The sequence below is a fragment of the Cervus canadensis genome, chromosome 8 (genome assembly GCF_019320065.1).
Source record: "Cervus canadensis isolate Bull #8, Minnesota chromosome 8, ASM1932006v1, whole genome shotgun sequence".
NCBI classification, from domain to species: Eukaryota; Metazoa; Chordata; class Mammalia; order Artiodactyla; family Cervidae; genus Cervus; species Cervus canadensis.
This window is the reverse complement of record NC_057393.1, coordinates 49,385,309-49,404,611: the sequence shown is the minus strand read 5'-3', so window position 1 is coordinate 49,404,611 and position 19,303 is coordinate 49,385,309. Positions and strand designations below refer to the sequence as shown.

At 47.3% G+C, this 19,303-nt stretch overlaps 1 protein-coding gene across 4 annotated transcripts in view; it reads right to left on the bottom strand.

Annotated features, from left to right (window-relative positions):
- The window catches only part of GRID1 (glutamate ionotropic receptor delta type subunit 1), a 688,675-nt gene that overhangs the window by 209,567 nt on the left and 459,805 nt on the right, over positions 1-19,303 (bottom strand). For all 4 annotated transcript variants that reach the window (XM_043476200.1, XM_043476199.1, XM_043476202.1 and 1 more), the window contains 2 exons: positions 10,161-10,322; positions 8,401-8,520 (listed from right to left, as the gene is read on the bottom strand). In XM_043476200.1, the coding sequence (XP_043332135.1) occupies positions 8,401-8,520; positions 10,161-10,322 (282 nt within the window). The remainder of the gene's footprint in view (positions 1-8,400; positions 8,521-10,160; positions 10,323-19,303) is intronic.

Genomic DNA, 19,303 nt, shown 5'->3' with positions numbered 1-19,303 from the left:
TGATGTTCTGTTTCTTGTTGTAGGTGTTGACTGCATGGATGTGTTCTAAAAATTCACTGTGATTTACTCATGATTTAGGCATCTTTCTGTATGAGTGTTACAGTTCAGTTTACATGAGAAAAACCACTAGGATTCAGTCAAAACTATATTCAAATAAAACAGACAGCATTCCCAAACTGGAAAGAATATAAATAAATTATCTAACACCTCACATAATAAGTTTAAAAATTAACAACGAAAATGAATAGTAGGCAGGAGGGAGACAAGAAGGAAAAACAAACTAATTAGAGTAACAGAAAATGCAACAAAATTGATTAAACAAATTAGGACTAGTTCTTTGAAGCAATCAGTAAACAAATTCTGTCTAGTCTAATTAAAAAATAAAAGAAGCAGCACAAAAACACAACAGTATCAATGAAAAGAAATATATTTCAACAGGTAGATATTTTTAAATTATTTGCAAATACTATATCAAGCTTTAATGAAACATTTGAAAATGCCAGTGTTTTATAAGATTTTCTATAAAGCAGGTTACTAAAAATGACTTAAGGAAATACAGAAAGCAGAAAAGAAATGTTTCAAGATATCAAAGCAATAGCTCCAACATCAACACCCAGCTCAGATCATTTTAATTTTTTTCCAACTTTCAAGAGCTCTGTCCACATAAGGGCAAAAGAATGAGCAATTTCTTATCTATGTCATGAAGGGAGTACATCCTAATCTAGGTTAAACACAAGCAACTGAGAGAGAAATTACTGGTCAAGGTCACATTCGCATCTAGGTGGGAAACTTCAAGCACAGTAACAAAAAAGCAAAAGAACCACTATAAAAATTAGGAAGCCAAGGCCAACTGCTGGGAAAGCTCTTCTCATTTATAAAATGGAGACACACAGAAGAGAATACCCTCTTCTTCCCTGTGTAGCTGTCTTTCTGGGCACAGCAGCTGGAATTGCCACAGCCATCCTAAGACTATGAGGGAAGCTCAGACTCCGCCCTGTGGACAGCCAAGAAGAAAGATGAAAAAGACCAGAGCCTTTGATCTCAGCATTGAATGTCTGAAGTGGCCAACCCTGGAGCTCCAGTCCTCTTTTCAGGTGAGATAATGTCTTCCTTATTGTTTAATCCACTCAAGGTGAGCATTGTCACTTTCAGACAGGTACATTCTAATAATATACAAAGATGAATTACATTTAGGCAGAGGAAAAAAAAAAGAGAGAAAAGAGTCTAAGAATTTTTTTTTTAAAAACCACTGAGGAAACATGTAAAATTTAGTAAAGCATAGGATAAATATGATGTCCTAGTCTGTGGGGAAAGAAAGGACTACTGAATAAGTGATAGAAGGAGCCAGTACTAAAAAATGTGAGATAGATCATAACATCACAATTTATCCCAAATCAATCCCATGTGGCAGACTCCATTGAAATAAAATTGAACCATAAAAATACTAGGAGAGAGTATGGGTTAATAGTATCTACTTTGCAAACTGGGTATGGCTTTCTTAAAAAATAAAAGCACATACATTTTTAAATGTCCCTATGTGAAAACATTTTCTTAATTCAAAAGCAAACAATATATGGGAACAAAATATTTGACATAAATAATTGTCAATTCTCATATGAAAGAAAGGATATATGACTTAACAAGAAAATTTTCATTTTGATATTAAAAAAGCAAAGGACCTGAGGTATAATTTATAAAATATGAAATGTATATGACCAATGATTACATTTTAAATGTACAATCTCTTAAAATGCAAATTTAGTAACATTATTTTTTCATAATGTTACCAAATTAGCAAGCATGTTTTAATATATCATTCAATTTTTGAGTATAGGATATAACAGAGATTTCCATATATTACTGATGCTTGTGTAAATTATTAAATCTTTCTATAATCAATTTTAAAATATGTATCAAGAACATCAAGAACCTAAAATTATTATCCTTCACTCAACTTCTACTTACTAAAAAAAATTAAAGAAATATAGCTGTAATAAAAGTACATGTATTTTGGATATTTGTCACAACACTATTCTACAATAATATGGTGAAAATGCCTAAAGATTCATCATATGGGAAGATAAAATTAATGATGGCTCCCTGTAAGTTGAGTAATGTGTTTCCATTAAAAATCATCGTTGTAAAGAATAAAGAAGTGAGAAAATACTCTCAAGACAGCATTAAGTGAAGAAGTCAGGATATAAAATTTATGTGCAATAAATAACCATTTGATAAATATACATATTACTATCTCTATCTCTATGTACAGGATGATGGAAAAAAGAAAAAAATAATAATAAGGAAAATGCACCAGAAATGCTAACAGTATTTCTTGGTTCAGAGATTATAGCTGACTTTTATATTCCTCTTTTCATTTATCTGTATTTTCTAAACATTCTACCCTAAATGAGCATGTATCGATGCTATCTCCAAAATGAAGTGATGCCACTTAAAATGAAATATTTAATTGTATATTTCCCTTTATTCAGAAGCAGCAGAGTGCTTGTTTTGGTTCTCAGCTGCATCAAAGGTGGTTCTGCACAAGGGTTTGGAACGGTTGACATTTTACTTGGGAAACACGCTGCAAGAATGCTAATCCATGAAGTTTATTTCTCTTCTGTAACTCACTGTGCACAGTTGGAGTCTCTATCAGAACAGCTTAATAGACACTGAACAATTCCCAAGCTGGATCCTCCCAGCCCCACCACCACCCACCACCCCTTCCCCGTTACTGAACCCACTGCACGGCTCCTGGTACTGGCTTCAGGAACCACCTGGGCCCTAAGAGGCAGCTCCTACTTCATGACCAGAACGCTCCTGTCTGCCGGCTGCTGCCTTTTCCACCTGGCCTCGCTGCTTAGAACTCCTGAACTCTGAGACTGTGGGACACTGTTACACAGTGCAGCAGACCTGGGTAAGAATGTTAATGATGTACTTCCAAGCCCAGGGAGGGCTGGGGTCCTATGGTGTGACAATCACTACATGATGAGCAATTATTACTTTGTGAATTATCAGCAGCCACAAGGCCCTCCCGGGGACATGACATCAAGAGAGGCATTTGATTCCTGTCCAAAGCCAGCTTTTATGAAGAATCAAAATTGACAGAGAAGACAGAAAAATGTCTTAAACTAGTAAAGGAAAATCAGGCCCTCCCATCTCCCTGGATAGTTGCTGGAACAGGGAGGCTAAGCCAAGGGCATTGGTGGAACTTCATGTCAGCAGCCTCTAGATCAACGGGAAGGGACTATGAGGCCCTAGTGCTGGCTGGGAGGAGGGGATGTGGCCAGAAGTAGGAGGATGAAGTGGACGGTGGGCTCAGGGGATTGGGGGAGTCACATAAGTACATTATCCTAAGGCCAGAAAGGATGGTCCAGGCCCTTTGCCGCATATCTTCCAACCCCCACCCCAGGAAATTTGCCTTCCAGCCCCAGCACAGCCACCTGCTTGTTGATACCACCTAACCGAGTTTTTCCAGTCTCTGGGCCTCAGTTTCTCAAGCAGACCTGCACAGCACACCATGGAGAGGCTGGGGACCAGAGAGATTATTAATGTGAAGCTGAACTCCAAACCACTGCACGTCCGCTTCCACAACTGTCTAATATATTCAGGTTGCAATAAGATACTGCTGCAACAGATTTTCTAGGACTAGAGAGAAGCAGGAAAAGCACTGAGCTAAAAATTCTTTCTTAGTCTCTTGGTTTTAACTCAATTCTACTCTATGGAAAGGAGTTAAAAAAATAGCCCCTTTCTCTCTCTCATCACACCAGGGTGTCCTTTGTCCTGGAATGTCAATGCATAAAGCAAACCCACAGTCTTTCCAGATGCTTTCCGCCCACTTCCCCACCCTCCTGCCCAAGGAGACAGGCTAACCTCCACTGAGCTAGTGAATTAGGTGGATGGTGCCCATGGGAAATGAGGTTCAAAGGGCCTTCAGGCAGCTGGCAATTTTCCCAGAGTTTTCACTGTACCAGGGACCCATGTTAGTGGAACGGAATGATTCCCCCACAACAGAATCTTCAGGACAGAGAAGGGCAGATATCCTCAGCAATCACATCATGAACAAAATGTTTCTGCTAAGCGGTAGCTCGTGTTACACTCCAAGCAAGCCATGCTTCTGGAGAACACAACAACCATGTTTTCCTTCTTCCATTCGTCACATCAAAACGGTCCTGAGAACAAAATCTCATCAGAGGTAAAGGCCCCAGCTCCCTCTCAGCTCTTGGTCTTTATAAGAAGTGGACGTCTCTCCCCAGACATGGAAGGGAAGCTGGGCACTGCTCACCACGCAGAGCCCTGTCTCTGGCTTCAGGCTTTGGTACACAGGTGTAGAGAGGAGCTGGGATACAGGGTACTTCCAGGCAGAAAGCCAGGCCTCCCTGCGCCTCTCTGCTCTTGTGGGATCTGGCATAGAAAACTCAGAAGGTCTAAAGCTCCAGTCACCCGAAGCTGATGTAGAGTTCTCACGGCCAAGTGCTGCATCAGGGTCATTACATGGACTGACCCCTCTATTCAACCAGGAGGTTCCTATTGTCTGCACCTTTCATCTGAGAAAATGAAAGTTCAAAAAAAAGGAAGTGGCTGCAAAGTTCAGGAGAAGCAGAGCCAGGAGTGTCACACAGGCCCCCAAGTCAGGGAGACAACACATGTGTGATGTGTCTTTGTCCACAGTGGGTGTTCAGTGGTTCCTCCTAGGCTCCCTCTTGTCCTGGGCTTTAAACAGCTTCCCCAGTCCCCACCTTTGAAAACTTCCCTACAGGCAATCTTCACCAATCCCATCCCGCTCCCATCATGCGCTGAGGACATTTGCATGGACTACCCCAGGGGAACTTCCTTTGGCAATTTCCATCTGAACAAAGAAAGCCAACTAGATATTTGTAAGGCTCCATTAGGAACAAGCATCGACCCCCCAGGACAAATGTCAAGCCAAGTCCTGTGGGAGCTAGATGTGACTTTCCAACAAAGCCAGCCCTGGAGAGGTTGCCTGGTAATCACCCATGCCAGACAGCTCCAAGCAGAACACAAAGATAATTAATGTTTTGTCTGCAGTTACACAGCGAGCGGGTGACATAGACCTTTGATTTTGCCATACTGCACTCCTTCAACAAGAATGCACTTCCTGGATGAGATAATTTAATTAGTATTTGTCCAGCACCCTGCCGTGAAAGGCGATCACCCACTCCTTCCATCTTCTGAAGGGGCTAAGTAAGATACAGTCTCTTGATGCCACTTAATCTAAAATGTCTGGGTGACTCACCCTTCCCGAGAGTTCCCTGCAGGGTATTTACTTTAAGAAAACATCCATTTGCTCCTTAATTTAAACAGTTCCTCTTGATTTAAATCTTAAAAAAACTACTTGGTTTGTGTGTGTGTGTGTGTGTGTGTGTGTTTACTGTTGTTGTTTTTCAATATAAATAGATAGATGGATATATGATATATTCATATATTAAGATATATAATATCTTTTCAGGGAACCCCGACCCTTCTCCACCATGAGCGCAACCTGTGATCAGTCCTCTATCCACTCTTACTGGCCACAGAGAGATACAATTGAGGGCACCTCCTCCGAGATCAGGATTACTGATCTCTGCACTGCCTTTCTATGCCTCTGAACCCTTACCCTTACTCATCTACTGCCCACCCTAAACTTTATTTTCAGGTTGCCCCAATTTCCCAGCCCTGTCCTTCCCAGCCCCATCTTCCACCAGGAACCATAGCCCAGCCTTTCCTTTAAATGCTATCCTAGACATGTGCCACTCGTCCCAACGCTTCCTCCTTGCTTCCTCCTGAAACCTCCCACACCTTGCTTTAAGGCACCCTGGGCCTAAATAACAAACATTTGCTATGGTAAATCCCTTTCCCTGCTTTCCAGATAACTTCTCCTTAACAGAGATAAGCTGCCAGGCAGACAGATAACAACGGGGATATGCAGTTATTAAGGGCAGATTTTAAAATGACAAAAGGATACATTTAAAAATAAAGCCCACTTGAAAATCAGCTTCCCTTCCAACTCAATCACATTCAGACCTCCTGCTCCGCAGCTCCTCGTACGGAGAGATTCCAGCTCCCATTGGCTTCAGGGTATTGGCGGAGCGTTGCCATGGCAACACGAAAGGCCCAGACACCTGAAATGGGAAGTGGAAGACACAGTATCTCTCCCTCTCTCAGACACCTGGAGTGGCCAGCATGACCCCAGTCAGCTGCCTAAGTCGAGGAGAGAGCCCTACTGCTAACATTCCCACCCACTGGTGGGATCTTGGGTTAGAGCTGATCTAAAAGGAAAAGGATGCATGCTAAGCCTCTTTCGCTGTGCCTGACTCTTAGCGGCCCCATAGATTGTAGCCCACCAGGCTCCTCCGTCCTTGGGATTCTCCAAGCAAGAATACTGGAATAGGTTACTGTGCCCTCCTCCAGGGGATCTTCCCAACCCAGGGACTGAACCTGCGTCTCTTACATATCCATCTGCATTAGGCAGATGGGTTCTTTACCACTAGCACCATCTGGGAGGCCCCTCCAAAAGGGGATGGGGGCCAGCAAAGAAGCCAGCAGGCAGGGCCTGGTTATCTAGGAGCTCAGAGGGACACTTGGGGGAAGGCAAGTACCATGGCAAAAATGAATGGTCACCAAGGCAGGTTACTCCTTTCATACCAGAGTGACTGAAAGGGCTCCCTGGTCCTGGGTTCCCCTTGCCAGGTAGGAGTCCCAGCACAAGCCATTTTCTATTGTGGCTATCTATGAATATCCAGACCAACACTGACCATCCATCCCCAGGCTCCCACCCACAAAGTCTCATGGCTTGGGGCAACCCTAACAGACATCGCAGGTCATCTTTGACAGTGCAGGCCACACCCTGGCTTTCCAAGGCTTCACACCACAGTCACCAACCCCCTCTCTGATGCCAGAAACAATCCTCTGAGCTCCCACATGTCATCCATTGCCTCACAATCACTTATTGAACTTCCTATTATTTAACCAACTCATGACTCTACTTTCTACAGAATAGGCTGAAAGTCCCCCAGCCACACATCACACATAGACACTCAGCCATCCCAGCCTCTCCCTAGCAAGCCATTCCTCCTCCCCACATTCTAACTGATGAGGGTTCCCATCATGCTTTCTAGCTCTTACATTGTCCATGACTTCAAAGATGTGTCCTTCCATGCAGTCCTCAAGGAGCACAAGCAGAGAATGCCTTCACCCAGATTCTCAGGACTCCAGCATCATGTAACCCCTTCCTGCCCTTCTGATGCCCCCAGTCAGTGCTGGAGGCCAGGCTAGAGCGCTTTCTGTCAGAGGTTTATCCCATGTACTGAGAGTTCACCACGCCCTTCATCTCCAGGAGACTGTCATTAGTAGATATGTCTTCCTCTCACATGTATAGAAATGCGTGTGTGTGTGTGTGTGTGTATGACTGCAGGAGCCTCTGCCTGAGTCTATGCCAATCAGCTCATGCTTTAGTGCTTTCCTGATTATACTGAGCCCTGTGACCCCTTTACATCATGGATGCTCTCATCTCTGGCTCCACCAAGCCAACAAGTGGTCCTCCTGTGCAGACCATTTCTGGGAGAGCATCACTGGATAGCCAGCAACTGCCCTTCCCTGAACCCCCACCATTGGCTCCACACTGGCTCGTAAGGACCTCATCTGAGGTCCCTTGTTGGATAACTGTTCCACCCCCACCCCCCACCCCAGTTTGCCACATTGACCTCTTGCTCCCAACTCTTGTTACAATCTTGACTTCACAGGCCTCCCCTTCAACTTTGGAAGTTCCAACTCTGGGTAAAGGCCACCTCGCCGGACCTCAGCCCTGAAAATGCACCCCCTGTGCGGGGAAGGATGAGATGATGTATCACCGAAAGGAGTCCTCAGGCCTGCCACTCACCTCAGCAACAAGTCAAAACAAGCCAAAGCCCACCATGAGCTCTGCGGCTCACCTCTCTCACTTCTCTCTCCAGTGGGGGCCAGCACTGCCCGCTTCTCACCCTCCATGGGGCTCATTTTCCGTTCTTGGCTTTGCCTCCTTCTTGGCTTGGGAGACACTCTCTAGCCATAACCTCTGCCTCCTGCCTCAGTAACAGTCACACCTGTTCTCGCATTTGGGATGATTTCAGCCACTCCAGGAAAATGCATCACCCCTTCTGGGCTCACCCAGGACCACAAGGTGGGTCCTTCAGGCCCAAGCAGTAGGACCCATCGGCACCAGGGGTCCCTGCTGCACTCAGAGACAGCATTAGTATCATTTTGGAGCCTCCTCCCCACCACGCCCCATAAACAGCAGCATCAACGGCAGCAGCTGCAGAGAGAGACTGGATAGGGGACTTCTGTGCTGGTCACCATCAGCTCGGAACACGCGCCCAACACACGGCGGCAGGAGGAGAGGGAGATGGGCACGCTGAGGCTTACCTTCCGCATGTCTTTACCAAAGGTCTCACTGTAGGTCGTGCCAAGGATTTCAAACTGCACGTAGGGATTCGAGCTGTCTTCCCGAAACTCCATCACGCCTGTGAGGCCAGTGATGTGCCCCTGCAGGAGAGAAGGAAAAACCATGGGAGAATAGTCAAATGTGGATGGAATCCCAAAAGCAAGGAAGAAAAAGGAAGTGGTTGCCAAGAGGGAGACAATCACGGTCAGGGCTGCAATGGACATGCTGCATTAAGGGCAGAGAGGCTAGCAGTCCTGGGGCCTCCAAGCAGGATCAACACTTCCTAGGCCATTGCTCACAAGCAAAGTTCCCCAGCTTTGCCCATCATTCATGCTGTTGATATGATTAGAGCATCTGCTCTGTGCCACACACGTGCCGGCCCTGAGATTACAGAAGGACAGCTTTCGTCCCCACCCTCCTGGAGTTTACAGTCTTCCACTGCAACCAGCTCCAGGGGCTCACCTTAGCCTGAGCCAAGGAAGGCCAAGGTCAGCGAGAGCCATCTCAGGCATATGGCAGGAAGTAGTGGGACAGCAAGTGTGAGCATTAAAACCAGCTCAAATCCTGGCTTTGCCACCTTGGGCAAGTCATCTACCATCTTCCAGCTTCAGCCTGCAACTAACTAAGCCCACATCACAGAGCCTGCAGGGACCAAAGGAGAAAATGTGTACAAAGTGTGGGGTCTGGTACAGACCAGATGTGGGGGTGCACCAGCCCTCAACCTTTCTCTGGCAGTTCCATGAGGCTCTGGAGGAGCAGGGGGCACAGGGGTTGAGGGAGCCTGGGCTGAGCCCTCTTCTTCCTTCAAGCCTGGGGTGAGGGGTTCTCATCCAGCCTTGATCTCCCACAGAATGTGAGTGGGGAGAGTCCCAGACAGTGAGCTGGCCCCAGAGGGGCCCCTGTTCAGACCTGGGCTCAGCAAATTCAAACCAGTATCAGACTACATTCACTGCTATCAAAACCATGTGGAATTTATTGTGACTAAGACTCCTGGCACTATAGATTTCCCTAAATGTCCTTTTGAAGCCTCTCAAAGCCAATTCACTCAAACAAGTCTTGTGTGGATTACCCAGTTCACTTCAATCTAGTCTTCTGATGGATTTAATGTCACACTTAAGCCTATAGGACACACAGATGTCCTACATGCTGAGGTGTAACATACAATCCCCCAAGTCACAGGCATGTCGATGCACACATAGGCGTGCACACACAGACACACGCACATGCACACAGACACACACATGGTGTGGTCTTGCACAGGCACTGCCAACTGAGACAAACTCTCCTGGGGATAGTGGCAGCCTGCACAGTGGGTATCTGGCAGACATGAGAGAGCCAGGTTCCTCCACTATTTTTCTTACTTGTGATCTTGGACAAGTTACATAACCTCTCTGAAGTCTGATCACCTTATATAAAATGGAGATGATAAGGCATATTATTAATGGACTCAATGGAAATGAATGTGAGCAAACTCCAGGAGACAGTGAAGGACAGAGAAGCCTAGTGTGCTGCAGCCCATGGGGTCGCAAAGAGTCAGACAGGACTTAGTGACTGAAAAACAACAACAAATAATGCATATCCCTCAGATGCTGGGACAGAAAGCGTGGCCAGGGGAAAGGCCTGGGAGGGGCCTGGCTGGGTGACCACAGAAACAGCTCAGCTTCCCAGAGTGGGCAGAGAGTAGGGGTGTGAGGAGGGGCCTGTCTTCTGCCTTGGCCAGGAGGTTGCCCCTTGTACACACCTTTTTGATTGTGTCCAGCATAGACCGCCCTCCGTTCCACGGCTTGGTGGACTTGCGGATACAGTTGAGGCTTGCCATACTGTGCCACTTCCGGTCCTCCAGCTTCCTGTGGAAGGCGTTGGCCAGCATCAGGACACTGTCATACAGGTAGAGGTTGGAGATCTGCAGAGACAAACATGCAATGCGTTGGTGTATTTCCAGGGATGGGGAGGGCCGGAGTGACCCAGGATGCCAACACTGAGAAGTGAGGCCCGACAAGTAGGCCATGATCCTCTGGCTTCCAGGTGGTCATTCAAGCACCCAGCTGGAGTCTTCAGTAGAATCAGACCTGGTCCTGCTTCAGGAACTAAAGTGGGAGGTGGATCCATATATCAACGGAACCAGGGTGATCAGGGTGATCAGAACCATGATTGAGTCTTGGACACGGTTCTATGAAAGACTGGAGGGGCCATCCCCCTCAGGTATAACAAAGGATGGAAGGAAGGATGGGCAGTAAGCTCAGTCTAGGAGGATTAGGATAAAGGGTGGGGAGGACTTGTAGGGAGGGCACTGCAGTAATAGAGGCATGAAGGTGCAAGGAAGCTGGGCCACGTGGGGCAGGTTCCACCAGCATTTTTGGCAAAGGACGAGATAGTAAAGATTTCACACTTTGTGGGCCTTATAGTATCGAAACTGCTCAACCATGCTATTCTAGTAGGAAAGCAGCCTTAAATGATAGCAGGCTGGCCAAAAAGTCCATTTGGGTTTTTCTATCCAATGATTCAGAAAAACTCGAATGAACTTTTTGGCCAAACTGATACATAAACAGAAGATGTGCCAATAAAACTTTATTTAGAAAATAAACACAGTTTGCTGACCCCTGAGTTGGAGAGACTAAAGACAGTTCAATATGTCTGCATCAAAGGGACAGTAGGGAGGCAGGGATCAAGGATGGAGCCATGCAGAGCCTTGTGAGCCTTGTTAAAGAGGAAAAACATGGGTGGAGTCAGGATCTGTGCCTGAAATCAGATCTGTGCCTTAGAAAGGTCACTCCGGTCCCTGGACAGGCCTAGGGTGGGTGGTGGCCTGAGTTACACTGGCAGCTTCTGTGAGGGTCCAGAGGTCACGGAGCCTGCTCTGCAGTGATGTCACTGCCAGCCAGGGGATGCACTTGGAAGTTGCTGCTGTGAGCATCTGAGAACCACTCCGCAGCTTAGCTCTACACAGTACAGCTGGATCTCAGAGGAGAAACAGCCCATCTCAGAACTCTTGAGATCATGCCAATGAGGGAGAATTCATAATAGTGAGCAGAGTGGCCCCACAGCAATGAGAGGCAGGGGTAGAACCGGTCTGGGAACCCTCCCAACTGTGAGTAAGACCCTGACGTGCATGAGCCTGGACTCCAGAGGTCACAGGCACCCTTGGTGGGGAGGTCAGCCCTGCTTTGTCATCACCCTACCCCAGCCCTCTCTGCTCCTCCAAGGGTTGACATGGAGCATGAAGGGAGGTGACAAAGTAACGTCCACCCTGGGTCAGATTAGTGACCCCTCGGGGTAACTGTTGCACATACAACCATTAGCCAAAGTGGGTCAAGGGGATGGCTCTCTGCACACTTCACCAGCAAGGTGTCTGCTAAAAATATTCCAGGAAAACAAAATCACTGGATATAAATAGGAGAATATGTTGGCCTCACAGGACTCCTGGGAAGATCAAATGAGATCCTAGGGCTGTGGGAAGCATGCCTGCTGTCCCCCACCACTCCGCATGTCCCTCACACTCCCAACACCTCTGAGCCTTGTTCTCAGCCTACAATCCCCTTCTTCCCACATCTTAGGCAGGATACTCCCAAAGCAGAGGCCCAGACAGAAACCTGGGTATGGGGAACTGTCCTCTGCAACTGAAATCAGATGTGGCCCAAGAAAGCTGGTCCAGGTCATCATATACACCTGCTCCATCATGCCTCTTCCCTCTTCCCCCATTTCACGCTAACCTCCCAGGGTCACCGCTGCCATGACATGTCTGAGCAGAGCTGACCCCTTCCTCCATGAATGTCCCTGTGCTTGACCATTCCTGCACTGCCCTGTCCCACCTGCCTTCAACCCTCATTTTGTAGTGGGCCCAGGGATGTTATGCCACAAAAGCCTGCATACCTGACACCTCTCCATCCTGTAGGTATAAGAAGTAGGTGAAAGACTTCCCTGGTGGTCCAGTGGTTAAGAATCTGCCTGCCAGTACAGGGAACACAGGTTCGATCCTTGGTCCAGGAAGATCCCATGTGCCTCGGAGCAGCTAAGCCCACACACCGAAATTACTGAAGCCCAAGTGCCTAGAGTACAGGCTCCACAACCAGAGAAGCCACTGCAATGAGAAGCCCACGTGCCACAATGGAAAGCTGCCCCCACTTGAGGCAACTAGAGAAAGCCAATGCAAAGCAACAAAGATCCAGTGCAGCCAAAATAAACAAGTAAATGAAGTAAAAAAAGAAGTAGATGGAGGATGGCATGAGTGTGCCTGTTATAACTAACTGCTGACTGAAATAAAACCTCAGGCTGTAGGGAAGCAGGCATGTCAGTGCCTGATGACCTTTTTTAGGGCCTTGCACTACATAGGTGCTTACTGGACAGCAGAGAAAGGTCACGCCCACCGCCAAGAATTCACCCCCTGTCCTGCAGCGAACACCAGGAGAGAGCACCATCTCCCAGCTCTTGATGCCCAGGAGCACAGCCTGGATGAGAACAATTAATCCACTCCCTGCTTTTGTCAGCCCCCATCTCTCAGGAGTCCCTACAACTGCAAAATTATTCTGACATGTCTACTGCCCCTCTGAAATACAAACCAGTAATGGAAATGTTCTAAGAGGATGTAAGCCACTTAGAGTTGCCTTGGTGTTATTTTTTTATTTGCTTTTTTAAAAAAGGATATCTCAAAGCTGAGAGTCCTTGATGATGTGAAGATTTCTCTTCTCAAGACATTTATGAACCTCCCAGCCACCCACTCACAGCCAACGCTATTCACCCAGCTAGGACCCTTTGACCCACATCCCCACCTATACACGCACTCGCACACACACATGCGCACACACACACACACAGGGCCACCCCTCCCCTTCAGTGGCCCAGGCTGGTACCCAGTGGAATTTCCTTCTTTCCCTCCAGCACTTCTAGTCACAATAAATTAAGCTTTTTAATTACATAAGTGATTTATCCAATACAAATGTATGAATGCAGAAAGGCCTGTCATGAAGAGGAAAAAAACAGGATGTGACTCAGAAAGGCCAAAGGAAGAATAGGCTTGAGCAATGCTCTTTTCCAGGTTTATGTATTGATATTTCCACTATCTCTAGGACCCAGCACCAACCAAAGTACATGGTTGGTGCCTAAAGTATGTTTGTTGGATGGATGCATGTAGATGGATGGGTATGTGGAGGTGGGTAGGGAGGATGGGTGGACAGATAGATGAATGGATGGATGGATCTCTACTAAGAAAGTACACATTGATCTTGGTTCACAAAAAGATAAAATGTAGAAAACAGCAGGAAAAAGATTTTTATGCATCCAACTTTGACTTGAGAGGAGACATGCTTTATTCAAACAAAAATTTGTTTCTCATTTATAGTTTGCTCAGAATGTCTTCTTGATCCTCACTTGGAGCTGTTTCCATCTTCTCCACTCACTCCTGCCCCTTCTACAAGGTGTGGCCTCAATACTTCTCCCTGCTTTGGGCAGAAGCTAACACTCCAGTACTGATCTACAGCTCCATGGTCTTCTCACCAACCTCAGCATCCTAACTTAGGTGACCTGCTAGGTTCACTGGTGGGTATACAAGGGAGGGATGCTACCCTCACAGTCTGGTTGTCAAGAGAAGGAACTTTTAGGGAAAAAAAGATCAAGAATAGTAGAAAGGCTGTCTGTACATGGGGCTCCCTCCAGATCCTGACAAACATAAAAGAAACCTTTCCTTGGGGTAGGTGGGTGAAGACCAGTGTCCTAATGTCCCAGATTGGTGAAGCCAGGTCCCTGAGTCAAAAGGAAAGATCTAGAGAGACAGAAGCTCCCAGCTTCATTGACTCTCACTCAATGCCTGTCTTGAGGAGCAAACAGCCTGAGCTGGTGCTACAGGTTGCAGGGTCAGAGAAGGGGGCATGGCCTGAAGGAGCCCTTGTCTCTCTCTCTCATGTCTCAGGTGAGGCCCAGCACAGAGTTCTCTAGCAAAAGACAGACAAGCAGATACTATCACCTCATTCCTCTGAGAGTGGAAGCCCAGGACTCTGGCTAGCCTAAAAGCACTGCAGCCCAAAAGTGACGAAAGACTATAAAAGCAATTCAGGTGAGAGCAGACTTGACAAGCTAAAGAGAGGCCAGAATGTCCAGGCCAAGGGCATGGCAGAGGAAAGACCCGGATGTGCAGTAAAAGACCTGGAATGGGTCAGAGATGCCAGATGGAGGAAAGTCAGAGGCAGACAAGCGCCAGAGCCGGAAGCGGAGCCTGAGGCTTTCCTGGGAGCCTTGGCCTCCTTTCTAAGGGTATACACAGCTGCAAGGGGCCTGGCTGGTTTGGGGAGCCACCTTAGAGAGGCACACTGGGGTCCTCTTTTGTGTCATGCAGCAGAACTCTCACTCCACCATGTGAGCAGCTTAGCCTGGGGCCTGGGCTGATGAGCAAGAGCTTTGGATTCATCATAACCTGGGCCAGCTCCACTCACTGCTGAACACCCAGCGTGGACAGCAGCCCATAGATATAGCATGAGCTTGGTAAATGCTCAAAGTATGGGTGAACTGAATCTCCTCTTACTCTCACTCGCAAGGTGATGTTGAACAAGTCATCTAAAGTTCTAGCCATGGGGCTTCCCTTGTGGTCTAGGAGTTAAGACATTGTGCTTTTACTGTAAGGGGCACAGGTTTGATCCCTGGTTGGGAAACCAAGATCCTGCATGCTGTTCAATGCAGCCCCAAAAATAGACAAAAACAATTTTAAAAAGCTCTAGCTTTATCTTGATTACAATAACATACAGTGTGTTCAGTGTCCCTGGAGAGGTGCAGTGGGTGGTTTTGATTTACTTGCCCTGTGACATATCCCTGTGAAATGCAGATAGTGATAACCCTGTGTGCCAAGTAGCCAAGCACCATCCCAAGCTCTCTTCATTTCGTTTTATTTTTGGAGGGAACAGGGACAGAAAGGAATAGAAGGAGAAACAAAGGACCCAGGCAGGCTCCTGACTTCAATGTGGGTCAGCAGAGAGCTTGTCAACCAGGGGTTTCTCCGGTGGCCGGGGCCCAGTGTGAATCTGTCACACAGAAGCATGGAGGCTATTGTGAAAAGAAACTTTGATCTGCCAACACCACTCACCTCTCCTCCAATGCCCCTTGGCCTGCAAGCTTTTCAAGGGCAAGCAGGGGTCATATATGGCTCCTGCAGCTTCAGGGTCAAAGGACTTGAGTAGGGATCAGCCCTGGGTATCAGGACCAGCACAGAAAGCAGCTCACCTGGGCGTATGTCCCTGGCTTTCTCCTGGCCCAGCAGCAAGGTCACAACTGCCATGGTGCTCTGGGCCTGAGCTGGGCCTTTTAGGTCTGCATGTCCTAAGGTGTTAAAGGGCTGCACTTTGAGGAAAAGGCCACTTCTCTGCTCCCGGGGTGCTCTATAAAAGCTGCCAATATAGGAAGGCCCGGAGTGAGGGCCTGCACAGTACCCTGACCCAGGTTCCTGAAAGGGAGATGGTTTGGCGCACTTTAAAGCCTGACATTTGCACTGCAGGGCTGGCTCAGCCAGGAGAGCGCAGGGCACAGCCAGTCCTGCACCAAGACCATCCAGGTGTACAGGGGAGAGTAAAAGGCAGGCAGGAGGTGACTAGAGCGAGAACAGAGACAGCTGCAGCCCCGTGCCTGTGGGAGGTGCCACGCCCTGCACCCTGCCACCAGCTGCCCATTCCCTGCCCAGGCTTAGGAGTTTCACCCCTGGGGAGGCTTCCTAACGTCCTCTCTACGTGGTCACCTCCATAGCCACCACATAGTTCAAATGCCTTTATTTCTCCCTGGGGATATGGTAATCCCCAGTTCCCTTGTCTCCCAGTCCAGGCCCTCCACTTCCAGCCTGCACTGAGTTGTCATTCCCATAGGCACATTCTGCCCTGTCATTTCCCCGAGGGCTACCCACCCTGGCCTCCGTTCCCTGGCGCTGCTCTCCTCGCTAATTGATTTCCCAGTACTTCTTGCCTCAGACACGCTAAACTCAGCCCCTGCCGTCCTTGGCTTCTGGGCCGTGGCACATGACATTCTCCATAACTGGAAAGCGTTACTAAAGGGAGATTAAAATTCCTGCTTTATTTGGAGTTTGCGAGAATCAGAGAGACAACATTTGTGAAATGTCTAACATAGGAACTGGCATATAATAAGTGCTTAAAGGGTGTCTGTGGAATTAATGGATGTTGAATGAATAGTTTTAAATCGGTTCTTAGGAAGAAACAAAGAGATGTCAAAGTGTTTGGAAAGAGGATGCCTCTTAGAATAAAAGTGATCGAGGATAGAAGCCACACTGTGAAAGGGAATAGGACCTCTGTATGGATACATTCCACGTGGAGCTGTCCATCTGTAATCTGAATCTGGGTTATATGCTTCCATGAGATAGGGGCATCCTGGCAATGCTTGTCTTTCCAAAGTCAGCCCCCTATGTAAGAGGTAGGTCCTCAGAAGGGAAACAAGGAAGGTGAGGTCACATCTGCAGGAGACATAAGAGAGGATTCAGCCATGGGTTCCTGACTAGGCTTCAGCTTTTAAGAAATCCAGGTAGACATTCCTGGCTGCTGGATAATGAAAGACCAATCACATGAAGCCAACTGAGGACCAAGGATAGAAAGATAAAGATTTTTTTCCTAAGAGTTAACACCAAGAATCCCCAATACATCTGTAACTATATTTTATTTAAGAAAATATCTTGTGTCAGCGGGAGCAAAGGCTACCAGTAAAACTGTTAAATTGATCTTCATGAGAAAATAAGGAGAATTTATTTTGGAGTCAAGACCCAGTGGGGGGAAATAGAGGGTGGATAGGAAAGGGAGGGTAGCAAGATGCAGAGAAAGGATGAGGCACAGGATGGGGGGGAATGGGGCAACAGAGGAGCAAACATACCTCATTAGGGAAGACTTAGAACCTGAGAAGCTGTTTGTGCAGCTACAATGCAAAAGTCCCACTCCAAGGCCCACCATATGTGACACCATCTCTGAGACTGAGATGTGTTGTCTTGTTGAAACCAGGAAAGGCTTTGATTTCCCATCTGGGTTGGTACTAGAGGGGGTGGCAGCAATCCCATCAGAAGCCCAGGTGATTTGTTTACTTACTCCCTGAGTCCCTAGAAGCAGGATGAGGGCCAGCAGTAATGGAACAGAACCCCCCTCGCCCGCCCCACTCCCATGAAACGTGCTGAGCTCTTCAGCAGAGCCACACACATTTGGTTCTATCTGACCCTCAGCAGGCTGAGGCCTGTGTGCATCCCCATCAGAGTGGAAGGGAGAGACCCCTGAGGATGATGACGGCTCTGCTAGGGCACCAGCTGTCTGCCCTCCCAGAGCTCCATGCACATTTCTCCACAGTATATCAGAATTTAGGCAAATCATATTAGGTTGCTCCAGCCTTGCCTCCCAAGGGCCCAGGGAGATGCTGGGCATTCACATTATCAAGGTACAAGTCACCCTGGAAAGCGTGGGAAGACGGATGGAAGGCCAGGGTCACAGCCACGTGAGCCAGCTGCATCTCACCACCAGACCGTTATCTGACCAACACCAAAGCTGGCGATGCGGGAAACGTTTTCATTAAGAAAGGCTGCATTTTCTCCAGCTTTCTATAGAGCCTGATTTTCTCTTGCCTCCATCATTAATCAAGCAAAGTGGACTGTGCAGAGAGACCTCAGAGAGGCAAACAGCAGGAACTGACCTCTGACCAGATCTGCAGACAGGCTCTGTCCATCCAGCACACTCAGACCAGCAGAGGGTCCAGCTGGGAGGACAAGCCGATGCCCAGATGTCACAGCTTGAGAAATCCATCTCCAGGTGTGACCTCTCTGCCAACCTGCTGCCAGTCCACCCATCTTGAGAGAGGAAGCCATGTCTATCTAGGCCTGAGGAGGGAACAGATGGTGGCAGAGGGCAGAGAGTGGGGGGAGCTCTCCTCATGCTGAATCCAAGATGCGAGTAGGGTGGAGTGTGGAGGGTCACTTGCTATACCCAAGGCTCTCTGGCCTCCAACTGTTCATACAGCCACCTGTGGCCAGGACGGCAATCAGCTGCACCCAAGGGGACCACCTGTGCACTGTCTCTGACAAAGGCATTGATCCATGCTGGTCACCACATGTTCCATCTGGGTCTTTAGGGTGAAGTAAACCAGCGAAAATGACATGAAGTCCAAAGTAACTCTGGTGTGAAGAGGTTCAGTGTTGCTCACTTGTAAGCTTGGGACAAGTGTGCAGAAAGCCTTAAAGAAACAGGGATGTAAGAGGTGGTGGTGTGGGGAGTGGGGTTGAAATGCTGTAACAGGTTGAATGATTCCATCTATTAAGCCATCTTACAATTTTAAAATTCATAAAGAAGAGAAATTCCAACCTAAGGGAGCATTTTATGATAATACCACATTAGCTCCTGCAGCCTAATTCAAGGTTCAGGCTCCACGGTGACCAGACAACACAGCTTCTATCATTTGCCTGTCTCACTTTGGAAACGCATTTGAATAGAAGTGGAGTAACACCAGAAACTATAAAACTCCTAGAGGAGAACATAGGCAAAACACTCTTCGACATAAACCACAGCAAGATCCTCTATGACCCACCTCCCAGAATATTGGAAATAAAAGCAAAACTAAACAAATGGGATCTAATGAAACTTAAAAGCTTTTGCACTACAAAAGAAACTATAAGTAAGGTGAAAAGACAGCCATCAGATTGGGAGAAAATTAATAGCAAATGAAGAAGCAGACAAAGGATTAATCTCAAAAATATACAAGCAACTCCTGAAGCTCAATTCCAGAGAAATAAATGACCCAATCAAAAAATGGGCCAAAGAACTAAACAGACATTTCTCCAAAGAAGACATACAGATGGCTAACAAACACATGAAAAGATGCTCAACATCACTCATTATCAGAGAAATGCAAATCAAAACCACAATGAGTACCATTACA